At 45.0% G+C, this 17886-nt stretch overlaps 1 protein-coding gene across 1 annotated transcript in view; it reads right to left on the bottom strand.

Moving 5' to 3' along the window:
- The window catches only part of hira (histone cell cycle regulator a), a 36152-nt gene extending 20196 nt beyond the window's left edge, over positions 1-15956 (bottom strand). The window contains exons 1-13 of the mRNA XM_084200399.1: positions 15733-15956; positions 15114-15176; positions 14779-14889; positions 14404-14494; positions 14013-14107; positions 13786-13881; positions 13542-13702; positions 12755-12922; positions 11235-11348; positions 10307-10377; positions 9868-9973; positions 9244-9453; positions 6522-6607 (exon numbers count right to left, since the gene is read on the bottom strand). Of these exons, the coding sequence (XP_084056525.1) occupies positions 6522-6607; positions 9244-9453; positions 9868-9973; positions 10307-10377; positions 11235-11348; positions 12755-12922; positions 13542-13702; positions 13786-13881; positions 14013-14107; positions 14404-14494; positions 14779-14889; positions 15114-15176; positions 15733-15769 (1409 nt within the window). The 5' untranslated portion in view covers positions 15770-15956. The remainder of the gene's footprint in view (positions 1-6521; positions 6608-9243; positions 9454-9867; positions 9974-10306; positions 10378-11234; positions 11349-12754; positions 12923-13541; positions 13703-13785; positions 13882-14012; positions 14108-14403; positions 14495-14778; positions 14890-15113; positions 15177-15732) is intronic.
- Positions 15957-17886: the final 1930 nt, after the last annotated feature.

The following is a 17886-nucleotide window of genomic DNA, read 5'->3' as shown; positions in this document are numbered from 1 at the left end:
GAAGAAGTTTGGAACCACCAAGACTCTTCCTAGAGCTAGCCGCCAGTCCAAACTGAGCAATCGGGGGAGAAGGGCCTTGGTCAGGGAGGTGACCAAGAACCCGATGGTCACTCTGACAGAGCTCTAGAGTTCCTCTGTGGAGATGGGAGAACCTTGCAGAAGGACAACCATCTCTGCAGCACTCCACCAATCAGGCCTTTATGGTAGAGTGGCCAGATGGAAGCCACTCCTCAGTAAAAGGCACATGACAGCCCACTTGGAGTTTGCCAAAAGGCACCTAAAGACTATCAGACCATGAGAAACAAGATTCTCTGGTCTGATGAAACTAAGATTGAACTCTTTGGCCTGAATGCAAAGCGTCACATAATGTCACATCTGGAGGAAACCTGGCAACCTTGTCCCGAAGCCACTCCTACGGTGAAGCATGGTGGTGGCATAATCATGATGTGGGGAGGACAACGACCCTAAGCACACAGCCAAGACAACGCAGAAGTTGCTTTGGGACAAGTCTCTGAATGTCCTTGTGTGGCCCAGCCAGAGCTCGGACTTAAAACTGATCGAACATTGCTGGAGAGACCGGCAGCAACGCTCCCCATCCAACCTAACAGAGCTTGAGAGGATCTGCAGAGAAGAATGGGAGAATACAGGTGTGCCAAGCTTTTAGAGTCATACACAAGAAGACTCGAGGCTGTAATCGCTGCCAAAGGTGCTTCAACAAAGTAGTGAGTAAAGGGTCTGAATACTTATGTAAATATATTATTTCCGTTTTTTAATTTTAATAAATTAGCAAAAATGTCTAAAAACCTGTTTTTGCTTTGTCGTTATAGGGTATTGTGTATAGATTGATGAGGGGGGAAAACTATTTAATCCATTTTAGAATAAGGCTGTAACGTAACAAAATGTGGAAAAAGTCAAGGGGTCTGAATACTTTCTGTAGTCAGACCATCCTACACCCTCATTTTTTATTTATTTACATTTTAATCATTTAGCAGATGCTCTTATCCAGAGCAACTTAAAGTTAGTGAGTGTATACATTTTTCATACTGGCCCCCCGTGGGAATCGAACCCACAACCCTGGCGTTGCAAGCGCCATGCTCTACCAACTGAGCTACAGGAGGCCACCCTCAACAGCGTTTGATCTTGGTCGGAACAACTGACTTGTTCCACCTTTCAACGAAAAGGAGGTGGATGTACAGTACCGGTCAAAAGTTTGGACACCTACTCAGTCAAGTGTTTTTCTTAATTTTTACTATTTTCTACATTGTAAAATAATAGTGAAGACATCAAAACGATGAAATAACACATATGGAATCATGTAGTAACCAAAAAAAAAAAGTGTTAAACAAATCAAAATATATTTTATATTTGAGATTCTTCAAAGTAGCCACCCTTGGCCTTCATGACAGCTTTGCACACTCTTACAAGGTCGCTTTTTAGGCCCTTAGCTTATAGTGAAAACAAATTTGTAAACTGGATTACATCATCGCCACACCGGTTCTACCTAATTTCTACCAGCATGTTAAATGTGCAACCAGAGAAAAAAAAACTCTAGACCACCTTTACTCCACACACAGAGACGCATACAAAGCTCTCCCTCGCCCTCCATTTGGCAAATCTGACCATAACTCTATCCTCCTGATTCCTGCTTATAAGCAAAAACTAAAGCAGGAAGCACCAGTGACTCGGTTAATAAAAAAGTGGTCAGATGACGCAGATGCTAAGCTACAGGACTGTTTTGCTAGCACAGACTGGAACATGTTCCGGGATTCTTCAGACAGCATTGAGGAGTACACCACATCAGTCACTGGCTTCATCAATAAGTGCATCGATGATGTCGTCCCCACAGTGACCGTACGTACAGTGGGGAAAAAAAGTATTTAGTCAGTCACCAATTGTGCAAGTTCTCCAACTTAAAAAGATGAGAGAGGCCTGTAATTTTCATCATAGGTACACGTCAACTATGACAGACAATTTGAGGAAAAAAAATCCAGAAAATCACATTGTAGGATTTTTAATGAATTTATTTGCAAATTATGGTGGAAAATAAGTATTTGGTCACCTACAAACAAGCAAGATTTCTGGCTCTCACAGACCTGTAACTTCTTATTTAAGAGGCTCCTCTGTCCTCCACTCGTTACCTGTATTAATGGCACCTGTTTGAACTTGTTATCAGTATAAAAGACACCTGACCACAACCTCAAACAGTCACACTTCAAACTCCACTTTGGCCAAGACCAAAGAGCTGTCAAAGGACACCAGAAACAAAATTGTAGACCTGCACCAGGCTGGGAAGGCTGAATCTGCAATAGGTAAGCAGCTTGGTTTGAAGAAATCAACTGTGGGAGCAATTATTAGGAAATGGAAGACATACAAGACCACTGATAATCTCCCTCGATCTGGGGCTCCACGCAAGATCTCACCCCGTGGGGTCAAAATGATCACAAGAACGGTGAGCAAAAATCCCAGAACCACACGGGGGGACCTAGTGAATGACCTGCAGAGAGCTGGGACCAAAGTAACAAAGCCTACCATCAGTAACACACTACGCCGCCAGGGACTCAAATCCTGCAGTGCAAGACGTGTCCCCCTGCTTAAGCCAGTACATGTCCAGGCCCGTCTGAAGTTGACTAGAGTGCATTTGGATGATCCAGAAGAGGATTGGGAGAATGTCATATGGTCAGATGAAACCAAAATAGAACTTTTTGGTAAAAACTCAACTCTTCGTGTTTGGAGGACAAAGAATGCTGAGTTGCATCCAAAGAACACCATACCTACTGTGAAGCATGGGGGTGGAAACATCATGCTTTGGGGCTGTTTTTCTGCAAAGGGACCAGGACGACTGATCCGTGTAAAGGAAAGAATGAATGGGGCCATGTATCGTGAGATTTTGAGTGAAAACCTCCTTCCATCAGCAAGGGCATTGACGATGAAACGTGGCTGGGTCTTTCAGCATGACAATGATCCCAAACACACCGCCCGGGCAACGAAGGAGTGGCTTCGTAATAAGCATTTCAAGGTCCTGGAGTGGCCTAGCCAGTCTCCAGATCTCAACCCCATAGAAAATCTTTGGAGGGAGTTGAAAGTCTGTGTTGCCCAGTGACAGCCCCAAAACATCACTGATCTAGAGGAGATCTGCATGGAGGAATGGGCCAAAATACCAGCAACAGTGTGTGAAAACCTTGTGAAGACTTACAGAAAACGTTTGACCTGTGTCATTGCCAACAAAGGGTATATAACAAAGTATTGAGAAACTTTTGTTATTGACCAAATACTTATTTTCCACCATAATTTGCAAATAAAATCATAAAAAATCCTACAATGTGATTTTCTGGAAAAAAAAATCTCATTTTGTCTGTCATAGTTGACGTGTACCTATGATGAAAATTACAGGCCTCTCTCATCTTTTTAAGTGGGAGAACTTGCACAATTGGTGGCTGACTAAATACTTTTTTTCCCCACTGTACATACCCCAACCAGAAGCCATGGATTACAGGAAACATCCGCACTGAGCTAAAGGGTAGAGCTGCCGCTTTCAAGGAACGGGACTCTAACCCGGACGCTTATAAGAAATCCCGCTATGACCTCCGACGAACCATCAAACAGGCAAAGAGTCAATACAGGACTAAGATTGAATCGTACTACACTGGCTCTGACGCTCGTCGGATGTGGCAGGGCTTGAAAACTATTACAGACTACAAAGGGAAGCACAGCCGCGAGCTGCCCAGTGACACAAGCCTACCAGACGAGCTAAACCACTTCTATGCTCGCTTCGAGGCAAGCAACACTGAAGCATGCATGAGAGCACCAGCTGTTCCGGATGACTATGTGATCACGCTCTCCGTAGCCAATGTGAGTAAGACTTTTAAGCAGGTCAACATTCACAAGGCCGCAGGGCCAGACGGATTACCAGGACGTGTACTCCGAGCATGTGCTGACCAACTGGCAAGTGTCTTCACTGATATTTTCAACATGTCCCTGACTGAGTCTGTAATACCAACATGTTTCAAGCAGACCAACATAGTCCCCGTGCCCAAGGACTCTAAGATAACCTGCCTAAATGACTACCGACCCGTAGCACTGACGTCTGTAGCCATGAAGTGCTTTGAAAGGCTGGTCATGGCTCACATCAACAGCATTATCCCAGAAACCCTAGACCCACTCCAATTTGCATACCACCCCAACAGATCCACAGATGATACAATCTCTATTGCACTCCACACTGCCCTTTCCCACCTGGACAAGAGGAACACCTACGTGAGAATGCTATTCATTGACTACAGCTCAGCATTCAACACCATAGTGCCCTCTAAGCTCATCACTAAGCTAAGGATCCTGGGACTAAACACCTCCCTCTGCAACTGGATCCTGGACTTCCTGACGGGCCGCCCCAAGGTGGTAAGGGTAGGTAACAACACATCTGCCACACTGATCCTCAACACGGGGGCCCCTCAGGGGTGCGTGCTCAGTCCCCTCCTGTACTCTCTGTTCACCCATGACTGCATGGCCAGGCACGACTCCAACACCATCATTAAGTTTGCCGACGACACAACAGTGGTAGGCCTGATCACCGACAACGATGAGACAGCATATAGGGAGGAGGTCAGAGACCTGGCCGTGTGGTGCCAGGACAACAACCTCTCCCTCAACGTGACCAAGACAAAGGAGATGATTGTGGACTACAGGAAAAAAAAGAGGACTGAGCACGCCCCCATTCTCATCGACGGGGCTGTAGTGGAACAGGTTGAGAGCTTCAAGTTCCTTGGTGTCCACATCACCAACGAACTATCATGGTCCAAACACACCAAGACAGTCGTGAAGAGGGCACGACAAAGCCTATTCCCCCTCAGGAGACTGAAAAGATTTGGCATGGGTCCTCAGATCCTCAAAAAATTCTACAGCTGCACCATCGAGAGCATCCTGACTGGTTGCATCACCGCCTGGTATGGCAACTGCTTGGCCTCCGACCGCAAGGCACTACAGAGGGTAGTGTGTACGGCCCAGTACATCACTGGGGCCAAGCTTCCTGCCATCCAGGACCTCTATCCAAGGCGGTGTCAGAGGAAGGCCCTCAAAATTGTCAAAGACTCCAGCCACCCTAGTCATAGACTGTTCTCTCTGCTACCGCACGGCAAGCGGTACCGGAGTGCCAAGTCTAGGTCCAAAAGACTTCTCAACAGCTTCTACCCCCAAGCCATAAGACTCCTGAACAGCTAATCATGGCTACCCGGACTATTTGCACTGCCCCCCCACCCCATCCTTTTTACGCTGCTGCTACTCTGTTAATTATTTATGCATAGTCACTTTAACTCTACCCACATGTACATATTACCTCAACTACCTCAACTAGCCGGTGCCCCCGCACATTGACTCTGCAACGGTACCCCCCTGTATATATAGCCTCCCTACTGTTACTTTATTTTACTTCTGCTCTTTTTTTTCTCAACACTTTTTTTGTTGTTATTTTATTTTTACTTTTTTTGTTAAAAATAAATGCACTGTTGGTTAAGGGCTGTAAGTAAGCATTTCACTGTAATGTCTGCACCGGTTGTATTTTTGCCATATTGTTTTGGTTGCGCACGTTCCAGGTGGATGAGTTTTATTTGACCCGTTTCTCAAAACTTGTGAATGTTAGCAAACAGTAAAAAAAATTATACAAACAAATGTGGCTGTTTTTGTCTTGTATTTAATTGTTGACAGCCAGTTTATATTGGAGGATGCGACGCATTATAAGTAGCGACACATTTAAGTTGATTACGTTGTGAAATTAACATTGTTTTCTGTTGTCTAACAAAAATATAGGATATATTTGTTGTCTTAAAGGGGAAGGTATAGCTCGTTAGCGCGACGATTGGTGTAACCTCGTTAGTCAGTATGGGTTACACCTGTGCTGGTTTCCATCTCGTTAGTGGGAAGGTGTTTCACCTGTGCTGGCCAAGGTGCTATTTAAGAGTGGCTGGCCCAGCACTCCAGTTCTCTCGAAAGATGCGGAGGGTAAACACCTTTAAGTTGGCTCTCCCCCATTTGATTTCTAGAAAAACATTCCTTGGTCTGATTTTGTTTTCCTCCACCTTTTTGGTTTGCTTCCTGCCTAAGTTTGGTGTGGGTTTTTCTTTTGTTTGCCTCTTCGTGGGCGCTCGTGGTGGGTGTTTTTTAGGTTTCAGTGGACACCCCCATGAGTGTCTTTCAGAACCCCTCCTAAAACCCCACCTGTTTTGTTTGATCTTTGTTAGTTCCCCCTTCTGTTCGAGAGACATTTGGTTTTCTAGCTGGTGAACGTAACAAATGTATGAAATTGTATGTGATTTGGCTTGACAATGTATTCGCATGTTTTTAACATTGGAGAAAAAATGAATCCCCAAATAAACATATATTAAAACCAAAACAACCAAAATAGAATGAAGCGGTCTTCCAAATGGAGTTCTACAGTGTAACTGCTCTGTTTGACAGCTGGTGGAGGAAGAAATCGGCGGAAGGGCCCATTGTATTGGCTGGACTAGAATAGATGGAAAGGTGTGTGTTACCCTGTGTCGAGCTGGGCGATGCAGAGAGGAGTGATCCTTCTCCTGCCGTCTGCAGTCCTTGTCTCAACCTGTTTCTTCAACAGGTTCTAATAGAAGAAAAGAAATATCCAAGGTAACGACAGAGACCATTCAAGACCACTAAGACATGTGCAAGGCCACAGAATACATGACAACATAATACCAACTCATCTCAACGTCCATTTGTCTTGTTAACAATGAGAACCGTTTTCATTCAGATTTTAAGGTTCCTTCAGACAAAATGTAGGAGTGCTGATTTAGGATCAGTTTAGCCTTTTAGATCGCAATGAATACGATTATATGGACAGATTATATAAACATCTGAGATGTTTAAAGGGACAGTTCAGCATGACATTTGATACATGCTAAGCGGGAGAGATTGACTTACATGGGAAATTGATCCCGAAATGCAAATGTTGCTAATCCTTGTCCATAGACCGCTTTCAAAGTAAGGAAACTAAAATATCTAAATTTGTCAAATCGCTGGAATATCCCTTTAACGAATACGGGCCCTGATATCTGCCTTTTAGGGAGAGAAGGTCTGTCGAGACTATGCAAGGACAAAGGTGGCAAAACAAAATAAAGACAGAACTAGGGTTGCAAAAGTCCCTGGTTTTCCTGACATTTTGAATAGAGGATTTCCTCTTTATTCCCTCGTAATTCCAGGAATCTTTCAACCAGGATTTCTGTAAAACCGGGGAATTTTGGGAAAGTTGCACCCTAGACACAACCATACAGGGAGCTGTGGGTCAATGTTATGCATTGGTGTTCTGGTTTACGTTATCCATATCGATATGTTCATTGATTTCCTATATGCCCATCATTTCATTACATCCCCTCAATGAAGCCAATGTCAAAATGTAGGGAAATTACTAAATACAATAATGTCATCGTAAATCAAACAGTGGAGAGAACCGAACACCTGCAAAATGGAGGACTGAATGACAGATGTACTGGGCTGGGCATGTGTTTCTGACTCACATTAGATGACTGACCGGAACCATACTGTTCTGGCTTGGATATTTTATTTTCACATAATTTTTCCATTCCAGCAACTACGTTAGATGCATAACCCGGCCAGCCCTGTACAGCTTGGTTCTGCTTGGCTGGGTTAGGCTTTATAGTGTTAATTAGTCTTAGCTGGGTTAGGCTTTATAGTGTTAATCAGACTTGGCTGGGTTAGGCTTTATAGTGTTAATCAGACTTGGCTGGGTTAGGCTTTATAGTGTTAATCAGTCTTAGCTGGGTTAGGCTTTATAGTGTTGATCAGTCTTAGCTGGGTTAGGCTTTATAGTGTTAATCAGTCTTAGCTGGGTTAGGCTTTATAGTGTTGATCAGTCTTAGCTGGGTTAGGCTTTATAGTGTTAATCAGACTTGGCTGGGTTAGGCTTTATAGTGTTGATCAGACATGGCTGGGTTAGGCTTTATAGTGTTGATCAGACTTAGCTGGGTTAGGCTTTATAGTGTTGATCAGTCTTAGCTGGGTTAGGCTTTATAGTGTTGATCAGTCTTAGCTGGGTTAGGCTTTATAGTGTTGATCAGTCTTAGCTGGGTTAGGCTTTATAGTGTTGATCAGTCTTAGCTGGGTTAGGCTTTATAGTGTTAATCAGTCTTAGCTGGGTTAGGCTTTATAGTGTTGATCAGACATGGCTGGGTTAGGCTTTATAGTGTTGATCAGACTTGGCTGGGTTAGGCTTTATAGTGTTGATCAGACTTGGCTGGGTTAGGCTTTATAGTGTTAATCAGTCTTAGCTGGGTTAGGCTTTATAGTGTTGATCAGACTTGGCTGGGTTAGGCTTTATAGTGTTGATCAGACTTGGCTGGGTTAGGCTTTATAGTGTTAATCAGTCTTAGCTGGGTTAGGCTTTATAGTGTTGATCAGACATGGCTGGGTTAGGCTTTATAGTGTTGATCAGACTTGGCTGGGTTAGGCTTTATAGTGTTGATCAGACTTGGCTGGGTTAGGCTTTATAGTGTTAATCAGTCTTAGCTGGGTTAGGCTTTATAGTGTTGATCAGACTTGGCTGGGTTAGGCTTTATAGTGTTGATCAGACTTGGCTGGGTTAGGCTTTATAGTGTTAATCAGTCTTAGCTGGGTTAGGCTTTATAGTGTTGATCAGACTTGGCTGGGTTAGGCTTTATAGTGTTGATCAGACTTGGCTGGGTTAGGCTTTATAGTGTTGATCAGACTTGGCTGGGTTAGGCTTTATAGTGTTAATCAGACTGTAGTGCTGTACTGGTCTTGCTCTGAGGTAGGGCTTCCTGGCTGGGGTGCATTGTTGCCGTGCGGAGTAGGGTGAAGTTGCCCCTAGATGCTGATCTTGGGTCCATTTAGCAGATTCTCCACTAATGGGTAATGTTAGGATTGGGGGAGGGTAAGCTGATCCTAGATCTGAACTTATCAGGGTTGGGGTCAATTCCATTTCAATTTCAGTCAATTCCGAAATGTAAACCAAATTCCAATTCCAAATGTCCCTCATTAAAAGCATTGAAAATAATTGGAATTTCAGTGTACTTCTTGAATTGTCTGGAATTGAAATGGAATTGACCCCAACCCTGGTACCGTCCTACCTTGCAGATGTCACCCCTGGCCTAGATGTTGATCTTGGGTCAGTTTTGCAGATTCCCCACTTTTGGTTAGGATTGTGGGAGGGAAAACGGATCCCAGATCTGTACCTTGGGTAAACTAGCTGGCCCGTCCTACCTTGCGGATGTCCTCCAGGGACTCTCCGTTGACCACGCTGGTGAGTTTGTGGGCCTGGGCCTCGTGGGCCATCCTGTGGTTGGCCTGCTCCGCACGCTGCCTCTCCTGCTGGTACTTGAGCATCTCCGGGTTCTCAATGATGGTGGTGGAGAGCTGTGCCTCGGTGGTGATGGCCAGGCTCTTCCCATAGATGTTCTGGTGGATGGCATTCTGGATGGAGGAGGGAGACGGATGGATAAGTGTTAGCTAGCTAGAAGAGCCTCTCCTAGTCCACTAGACAAACACCTTCTGGACCTGGAGGGAGTCTCTTGAAAGCTAAAGTGACACTTGACGGGCCCAGTGCCACAGCAGGGAGAGAAAATATATATGTGAACTGAAATTTGCTAAACTAAGCACTTGGTTGTTCTACAAGTGTTCTGGATTGTTGTGAGAAATATAAATGCCACCTTCGCTGCAAAGCTTATGGGGGAAACTAAAGCGCTACCTTCGCTGCAAAGTTTTTTTTGGGGAAACTTTATATTTACAGAGAATGTACAGAGAGAGGGAATTGAATTGGAATTGAAGTTATGGAATTGACTCCAACACTGGTGGGGTCACGTCAAAGGACATGAGCAGTTGGCTGACCTTCTCATCCTCGTTGAGGGGGTCCCCGAGCTCGTCCTGAGAGAAGTTGAGGTACGCCACTGTGCCGTCCATGGAGCACACCAAGATACCCAGCCCATTCAAGGTCCTAAGTGGAGCAGGGAGCAAAACGCCACCGCACACTGTAACTAACAGCACACGTATCTCTATACACTTTTGAGAAAACTAATATCATCAAACTGCTAGCCTGGTCCCAGTTCTGTTTGGCTCTTGCCTACTCCATTGGCTTGACAATTCCACAAGGAGTTGGCACGCGAGCAGAAACAGACTGGAGCCCAGGCTTAGAAACTTACTGGCGCCCAGGCTAAGAAACAGACTGGAACCCAGGCTAAGAAACTATCGGTCTCTAAAAACATGTATTATATGTCAAAGTAGATTAATTCAGTGAGGGGGGAAGGTGGTGGGAGGAGGTGGCTCTCACCATGAGATGTCCATGATGGATTTATCAAACAGGTCGTGGATGACCACTAGAGGGCGCTTCAGAGACGTCAGCTGGAAACGGAGAGGTACGCCCACAAACACACACAAAACTGAGTTGGTACAGTTTATTATAAATATGTTGTTGGGGATTCTACAGAGACCTCCATATGTACACATACAGCTGTCAAGACACATTGATAGAGGGTGTGTCTCATTATCTGTCTAAAATGTGTGAACAGATTGGATGCAATTAAACAATCAAGACAACAAAAAACAGGAAAAAACGATTTTTTGCTAGGGGATATGTCAGTTTGAATGAGGTATAGAGGATAAACAAAGATCCTGTCCACAGACCAGGCCCCCAGTGTCCGGTCAGGAGCGTGAAGTCACAAGCGCTGCTGGTCGGCTACTGCGTAGCAACCTAGCTGTCTGGTCTGCCCTAGAAAGCCTACGTAAATTATGATCGCAAGAACGGCCAAACAGGAAAAAAAATTGACGCTCGTTTTGGCCTCTAAAATTAATTGATTATGATCAAGTTCGATCCCCACTGTGAATTATTTTAAAGTTCGCTACGTATCAAGATATTTAATTAAATAGCGATCCATTCAGACTACTACATTTGTCATCGCACAGGACCACGTACTGACACAGACCAATCACGGGCCGGCAGGTTACGAGGAGGCTCCCGGTTGACTCTCTCAGGCAGGATGAAAATGACTACATCGACCATGATCCTTTGCTAGTTATGGCAACCATGATCCTTATTTTTTGGTGCTATTCAGCCCCATTCAGCAATATGGACCCCTTCAAATTCAAATACTTCCGTCTCCATGCGCCATCGGGAGTTTTCCACAGGAATACGTGGATGACGTCAGCGCTATCACTATCTACTGGTTTTAATGTCTATGACACAGACAGACGGTACTTACCCAAACGGAGAGGGAGCGGTCTTTGCTTCCCACAGCACAGCAGCAGTAGGGACAGCTGGGTTTGGGAGAACTCCCATTCCTCTGTTTCTTTTTGAATATTTTGGGGTTGAATTTCTGCAGAAGGTGAGTGAGAGAGAGAGATTAGCAGAGTGAGGTGATTGGGAGACTGAGGGATTCTAGAGCTGAAATGCCATCCCAATTCTACCCTCTAAACGTATGTCAGTGTCTGCATGATTGTGGAACTATCACCCTCCAAACTTGGTTAATAATCGCATGTTGCTGTGACAACATGCTTTGGAAAGTGTTTTGCACATAAAGCAGTAGTTGTATTACTCAGATTCCTATTCAATGTGCATCCACTATCACCCTTACAAGAATAAGAGTGTTTACCAGAAAGCCAAACATGTAAGCTGACTAGTTCTCAGGGCAATGTACAAAAATACAAAATCAATCATATCTTCTAAGGGATTCCAGGTGGAGTCCAAAATAAAAAAGAATCCATTGATGTCATTCAGAGTCCACAGAACAGGATTGGCCACTCCTCTGAGTCTGGTTCCTCTCTAGGTTTCTTCCTGGGTTACTGCCTCTGGCCACTCCTCTGAGTCTGGTTCCTCTCTAGGTTTCTTCCTGGGTTACTGCCTCTGGCCACTCCTCTGAGTCTGGTTCCTCTCTAGGTTTCTTCCTGGGTTACTGCCTCTGGCCACTACTCTGAGCCTGGTTCCTCTCTAGGTTTCTTCCTAGGTTACAGCCTCTGGCCACTCCTCTGAGCCTGGTTCCTCTCTAGGTTTCTTCCTAGGTTACTGCCTCTGGCCACTCCTCTGAGCCTGGTTCCTCTCTAGGTTTCTTCCTGGGTTACTGCCTCTGGCCACTCCTCTGAGCCTGGTTCCTCTCTAGGTTTCTTCCTGGGTTACTGCCTCTGGCCACTACTCTGAGCCTGGTTCCTCTCTAGGTTTCTTCCTAGGTTACTGCCTCTGGCCACTCCTCTGAGCCTGGTTCCTCTCTAGGTTTCTTCCTGGGTTACTGCCTCTGGCCACTCCTCTGAGCCTGGTTCCTCTCTAGGTTTCTTCCTAGGTTCCTGCCTCTGGCCACTCCTCTGAGCCTGGTTCCTCTCTAGGTTTCTTCCTGGGTTACTGCCTCTGGCCACTCCTCTGAGCCTGGTTCCTCTCTAGGTTTCTTCCTAGGTTCCTGCCTCTGGCCACTCCTCTGAGCCTGGGTCCTCTCTAGGTTTCTTCCTGGGTTACTGCCTCTGGCCACTCCTCTGAGCCTGGTTCCTCTCTAGGTTTCTTCCTAGGTTACTGCCTCTGGCCACCCCTCTGAGCCTGGTTCCTCTACAGGTTTCTTCCTAGGTTCCTTACTTCTAGGGAGTTTTTCCTAGCCACTGTGCTTCTGCTCTGCATTGCTTGCTGTTTGGGGTTTTAAGGTAGGTTTTAAGCTGGGTATCTGTAAAGCACTTTGTGACAAGTGCTAATGTAAAAAGGACCTTATAAATTACATTTGATTGATTGATCACTGGCCCTCACCACAACAGTGACAGCCTTGCGGTGGCCCACAAAGTCCATGTTGGTCTTCCAGCCGTCCCTCTCAATGATCTGAGCGGTTGGCCCCGAGTTGTTCATAGCGTGGGCCGACACCAGGTACTGTCCGTCGGGAGACCAGCTGAGGCGCAGCACGTGGGTGGTCCCCCCGCACTGGTCAACAACACAGAGGAACAGAGAACAGGGCGTTAGTGGTCAATGAGTGGGGCAACAGAAATTACAAACATCAAGAGACAAAACACCCTGAGACAAAAGGGAGGCCCCAGGGAGAGTGACAGCTGGGGTGAACTCACTAGGAACTAAATAGAAGCAAACAGGCCGAAACGGGAAGAGACGTACCTGAATATGTCGAATAGTATTTTTTATAATAATAATAATAATAATGTGGGTGCTTACATTTGTCCAATTTCACACATGTATAGTGTGTATTATACACACACACACACACACACACACACACACACACACACACATATATATATATATTATACTATACATGTGTGAATTGTAAATGTAAATGAATTGGACATGTGTTTTTTTTCCATATCACACGCCCCCCCCCCCCAAGACAACCTCGGAAAGTGGAGTCACGGCCAGGGATCAGCCATTATTAACAGCAACCGTTATGTTGACAGTCATGTGCCTGTGTGCACATCTCGTTTTTGGTTGCAAAACGTTTACCGTTGCAAAGTGTTTCACTACGGTTTGCACTGATGAATACACCCCAACTGTGTTGTGTGGAAGGTTGTCAGCTTGGCGGAGTGGAGCTCACCTCGTTGAAGGGCTTGGTGATGTTGGTCTCCTGCTGCCAGTCCATGGTCCTCCACACCTTCAGGCTGTGGTCGTCAGCCTGGGAGGCGATGTACTTCCCTACAGGGTCCCACGTCAGCCCCTTCACCAGGCCTGTGTGGCCCTTCAGCGACGCCACTATCTCTGGAGGGAAGAGGAAGGCCGTGTGAGAAATACCTCACACAAAAACATTTTTTTTTTAATGGTGGTTCTCGTTCGGCTCGCACCTGGGAATTTGCGGGCATTCCAGATCACAATGGTGTTGTCCACACTGCAGGAGGCTAACCACACGTCGTGAGGGGACCACGCCACATCCATGACATCTGAAAACACAGACGGGACGTGCCCACAGGCAAACGACTGTCAATGTAATGTAGAGCATTATCTGAGCTGTGACCAGGCAAGAGAAAAATCTTACCAAATTAACCATCTTTACATAGAGCAGGCAACTTACCCCCTGTGTGGTTTCTCAGTATAGTCACACAGCGCCATTGTTCCACGTTGGCCAATTTACTGCTCGACCCAAATACAGTACTCGGTCCAATGAAGCTGTTCAAGTGAACACAGAGAAAATCAAAGATCACTTACATCAGGTGTGTCAAACTCATTCCATGGAGGGCCTAGTGACTGCTGGTTTTTGGTTTTTCCTTTCAATTCCTTACTAATTAGTGCCTTAATTCATTAAACAAGTACAAGGGAGGAGTGAAACCCTGCAGACACTCTGCCCTCCGTGGAATGAGTTTGACACGTGTGACTTACATGGTGATTTGCAATGCCACAATATTACAGGAAAATGTCAACCAAACACAGCATGTGTTTAGGGGGGGGGGGGGGGTGTTACGTACGCAGCTCTCTTCCACACCATGACCAGCTTGTCATCTCCTCCGGAGGCCAGGTAAAGCCCGTTGTTTGACCAGCGAACACAGTTCACACAGGCTAAAAAATAAAAACACAACACCTGTTTTAGTTCACACAGAAGTGATCCACCGCTTCTGGTGTAGAGTGAATTTGCCCCTAGACACTGATCTTGAGACAGTTTTTGCATTCCCCCCACTAATGGGTTAAGGTTAGGATTGGGAGATGGGAAACTTCACCCCACAGCACCTCTTGTATGCAGATTTTTTTTTGTCAGATTCAAAACACGCAGGCATATGGTTCGTCTCTCTAATGTCAGTCAGATCTGAGCAGCAGACACCAAACATCAGCGAGAAAATAAGCACCTAAGTGATTGTCCATCTGGCAAAGCATCTTGGGGATGTTCTCCTTCTTCTCATCCTCCTCTCGGAGCACTGGGGCCATGTTCCATATGACAACCTTCCCAGAGTCCTCTCCTGCAACACATGGCACCCAAACAGAACTCAGTACCATTCAACTGATCTCATTTAAAGTGTAAAAAATATATATATACTGCATAGTGGAATGATTATTATTGTATGCTTGAGAAAATGCTCAAACTGTACTTTATGCTTGTACTGTTTAGTGAGGTGTATTGTTTTAATGTAACCCTAACAGTTATACCGTTATCGCTATCATGCTTAGTAATGAAGCACCTTACCCTGACCACCCGTGGCAAACTTTGTTCCATCAGGATGGATGTCAACAGAAAATATTGGTTTCCCTGCGAAGCAGACGTGATTTAAATCGTATTAACAAGCATGTCACCAAAACGCTGTAGCTAGCTAAAATGCCAGATTCAGAACACCAGGGGGGTAATCATTATGCAGATTCTGTTGCACATTGAAGAGCGTCTGGAGTAAACTGTTCCTGTTACGAAACGTTTTGCAACAGACGAAACGTTTTGCAACAGACGAAACGTTTTGCAACAGACGAAACGTTTTGCAACAGAATCGGGGTAATAAATACACCCCAGCTGTAGACACGGTCTAAAATGAATTCTGCAGCCTGCATTGGGGTGTTTTGCAACAACTGCCATCTACTTACTGCTTTGTGGAATATGCTTACTAGCTAACCTTAACAAATAAAAGCATATGACTACCTAGCTATTGTTAGCATCTTAGCGCATGGCTCATTCAAGAGAGCATTGTGCTTTGCAGGAATGTGTAACGTCAGCTAGCTAACCCCCCCAAACAACAACAGAAGCGCAACTTGGCTTGGGTCAAGATTCGGTCAACTATTATTATTCATTCCAGCACAACCGCGATTCAAATGCTTACCATTGTGACTGACCCAACTTGGTTTTAATAGCTTCATTTCAAGTGCGTTGGCTTTGAATTTAAATATTTTGAACTAATCGTGGTTTCTCCCCGTCTCTTGCGTTTAGTTAGATATCCTTGGATCTGAAGTACCCCTCCCTTTGTGTCAAAGTCCGTCCGTTACTTTAATTCAACTCCATTTCTCTTGCTACCCTCTTGCACATCTCGCATACTCCCCAATCTCCAAGCAGAAACAGATCAGCGTCTCATCAGCAACACTAAAAAAGTACTTCCGGGTCACGGACATTTTCTAAATAAAAGTCTCCCACGTAATAGTAGAAAAGTGTAATTAACCTGTATTTATTCATGATGTATGAAAAATGATTTATCTAAGCATTAACAATGATTCATATTTGTTCATATTTGGGTTTTAAAACATGTTCCAAGGTCAAATAAATGCCCCCAATGCAAATTACTGTAAAGTCATTACATATTGTCTTACAAAGAAAAAAACGATTATTCGTGCTGATGTAAATGTGAGGTGGGGACTATATTTTTATTTTATTTATTTCACCTTTATTTAACCAGGTAAGCCAGTTGAGAAGAAGTTCTCATGAACAACTGCGACCTGGCCAAGATAAAGCATAGTAGTGCGATAAAAACAACAACACAGAGTTACATATGGGGTAAAAAAACATAAAGTCAAAAATACAACAGAAAATATATATACAGTGTGTGCAAATGTAGCAAGTTATGGAGGTAAGACAATAAATAGGCTATAGTGCAAAATAATTACAATTAGTATTAACACTGGAATGCTAGATGTGCAAGAGATTATGTGCAAATAGAGATACTGTGGTGCAAAAGAGCAAAATAAATAACAATATAGGGATGAGGTAGTTGGGTGGGCTAATTTCAGATGGGCTGTGTACAGGTGCAGTGATCGGTAAGGTGCTCTGACAACTGATGCTTAAAGTTAGTGAGGGAGATAAGAGTCTCCAGCTTCAGAGATTTTTGCAATTCGTTCCAGTCATTGGCAGCAGAGAACTGGAAGGAAAGGCGGCCAAAGGAGGTGTTGGCTTTGGGAATGACCAGTGAGATATACCTGCTGGAGCGCAGACTACGGGTGGGTGCTGCTATGGTGACCAATGAGCTAAGATAAGGCGGGGATTTGCCTAGCAGTGATTTATAGATGGCCTGGAGCCAGTGGGTTTGACGACGAACATGTAGTGAGGACCAGCCAACAAGAGCGTACAGGTCACAGTGGTGGGTAGTGTATGGGGCTTTGGAGACAAAACTGATGGCACTGTGATAGACTACATCCAATTTGCTGAGTAGAGTGTTGGAGGCTATTTTGTAAATGACATCGCCGAAGTCAAGGATCGGTAGGAGAGTCAGTTTTACGAGGGCATGTTTGGACGCATGAGTGAAGGAGGCTTTGTTGCGAAATAGGAAGCCGATTCTAGATTTAACTTTGGATTGGAGATTCTTAATGTGAGTCTGGAAGGAAAGTTTACAGTCTAACCAGACACCTAGGTATTTGTAGTTGTCCACATACTCTAGGTCAGACCCGTCGAGAGTAGTGATTCTAGTCGGGTGGGCGGGTGCCAGCAGCGTTCGATTGAAGAGCATGCATTTAGTTTTACTAGTGTTTAAGAGCAGTTGGAGGCTACTGAAGGAGTGTTGTATGGCATTGAAGCTCGTTTGGAGGTTTGTTAACACAGTGTCCAATGAAGGGCCAGATATATACAAAATGATGTCGTCTGCGTAGAGGTGGATCTGAGAGTCACCAGCAGCAAGAGCGACATCATTAATATACACGGAGAAAAGAGTCGGGCCAATAATTGAACCCTGTGGCACCCCCATAGAGACTGCCATAGGTCCAGACAACAGGCCCTCCGATTTGACACATTGAACTCTATCTGAGAAGTAGTTGGTGAACCAGGCGAGGCAGTCATTTGAGAAACCAAGGCTATTTAGTCTGCCAATAAGAATGCGGTGGTTGACAGAGTCGAAAGCCTTGGCCAGGTCGATGAAGACGGCTGCACAGTACTGTCTATTATCGATCGCGGTTATAATATCGTTTAGGACCTTGAGCGTGGCTGAAATGCACCCATGACCAGCTCGGAAACCGGATTGCATAGCGGAGAAGGTACGGTGGGATTCGAAATGGTC

This window comes from Coregonus lavaretus (assembly GCF_964263955.1).
Source record: "Coregonus lavaretus genome assembly, contig: HAP1_SCAFFOLD_202, whole genome shotgun sequence".
Classification (NCBI taxonomy): domain Eukaryota; kingdom Metazoa; phylum Chordata; class Actinopteri; order Salmoniformes; family Salmonidae; genus Coregonus; species Coregonus lavaretus.
Note: the sequence above shows the minus strand (reverse complement) of the source record. Positions and strands in the feature narration are given on the sequence as shown.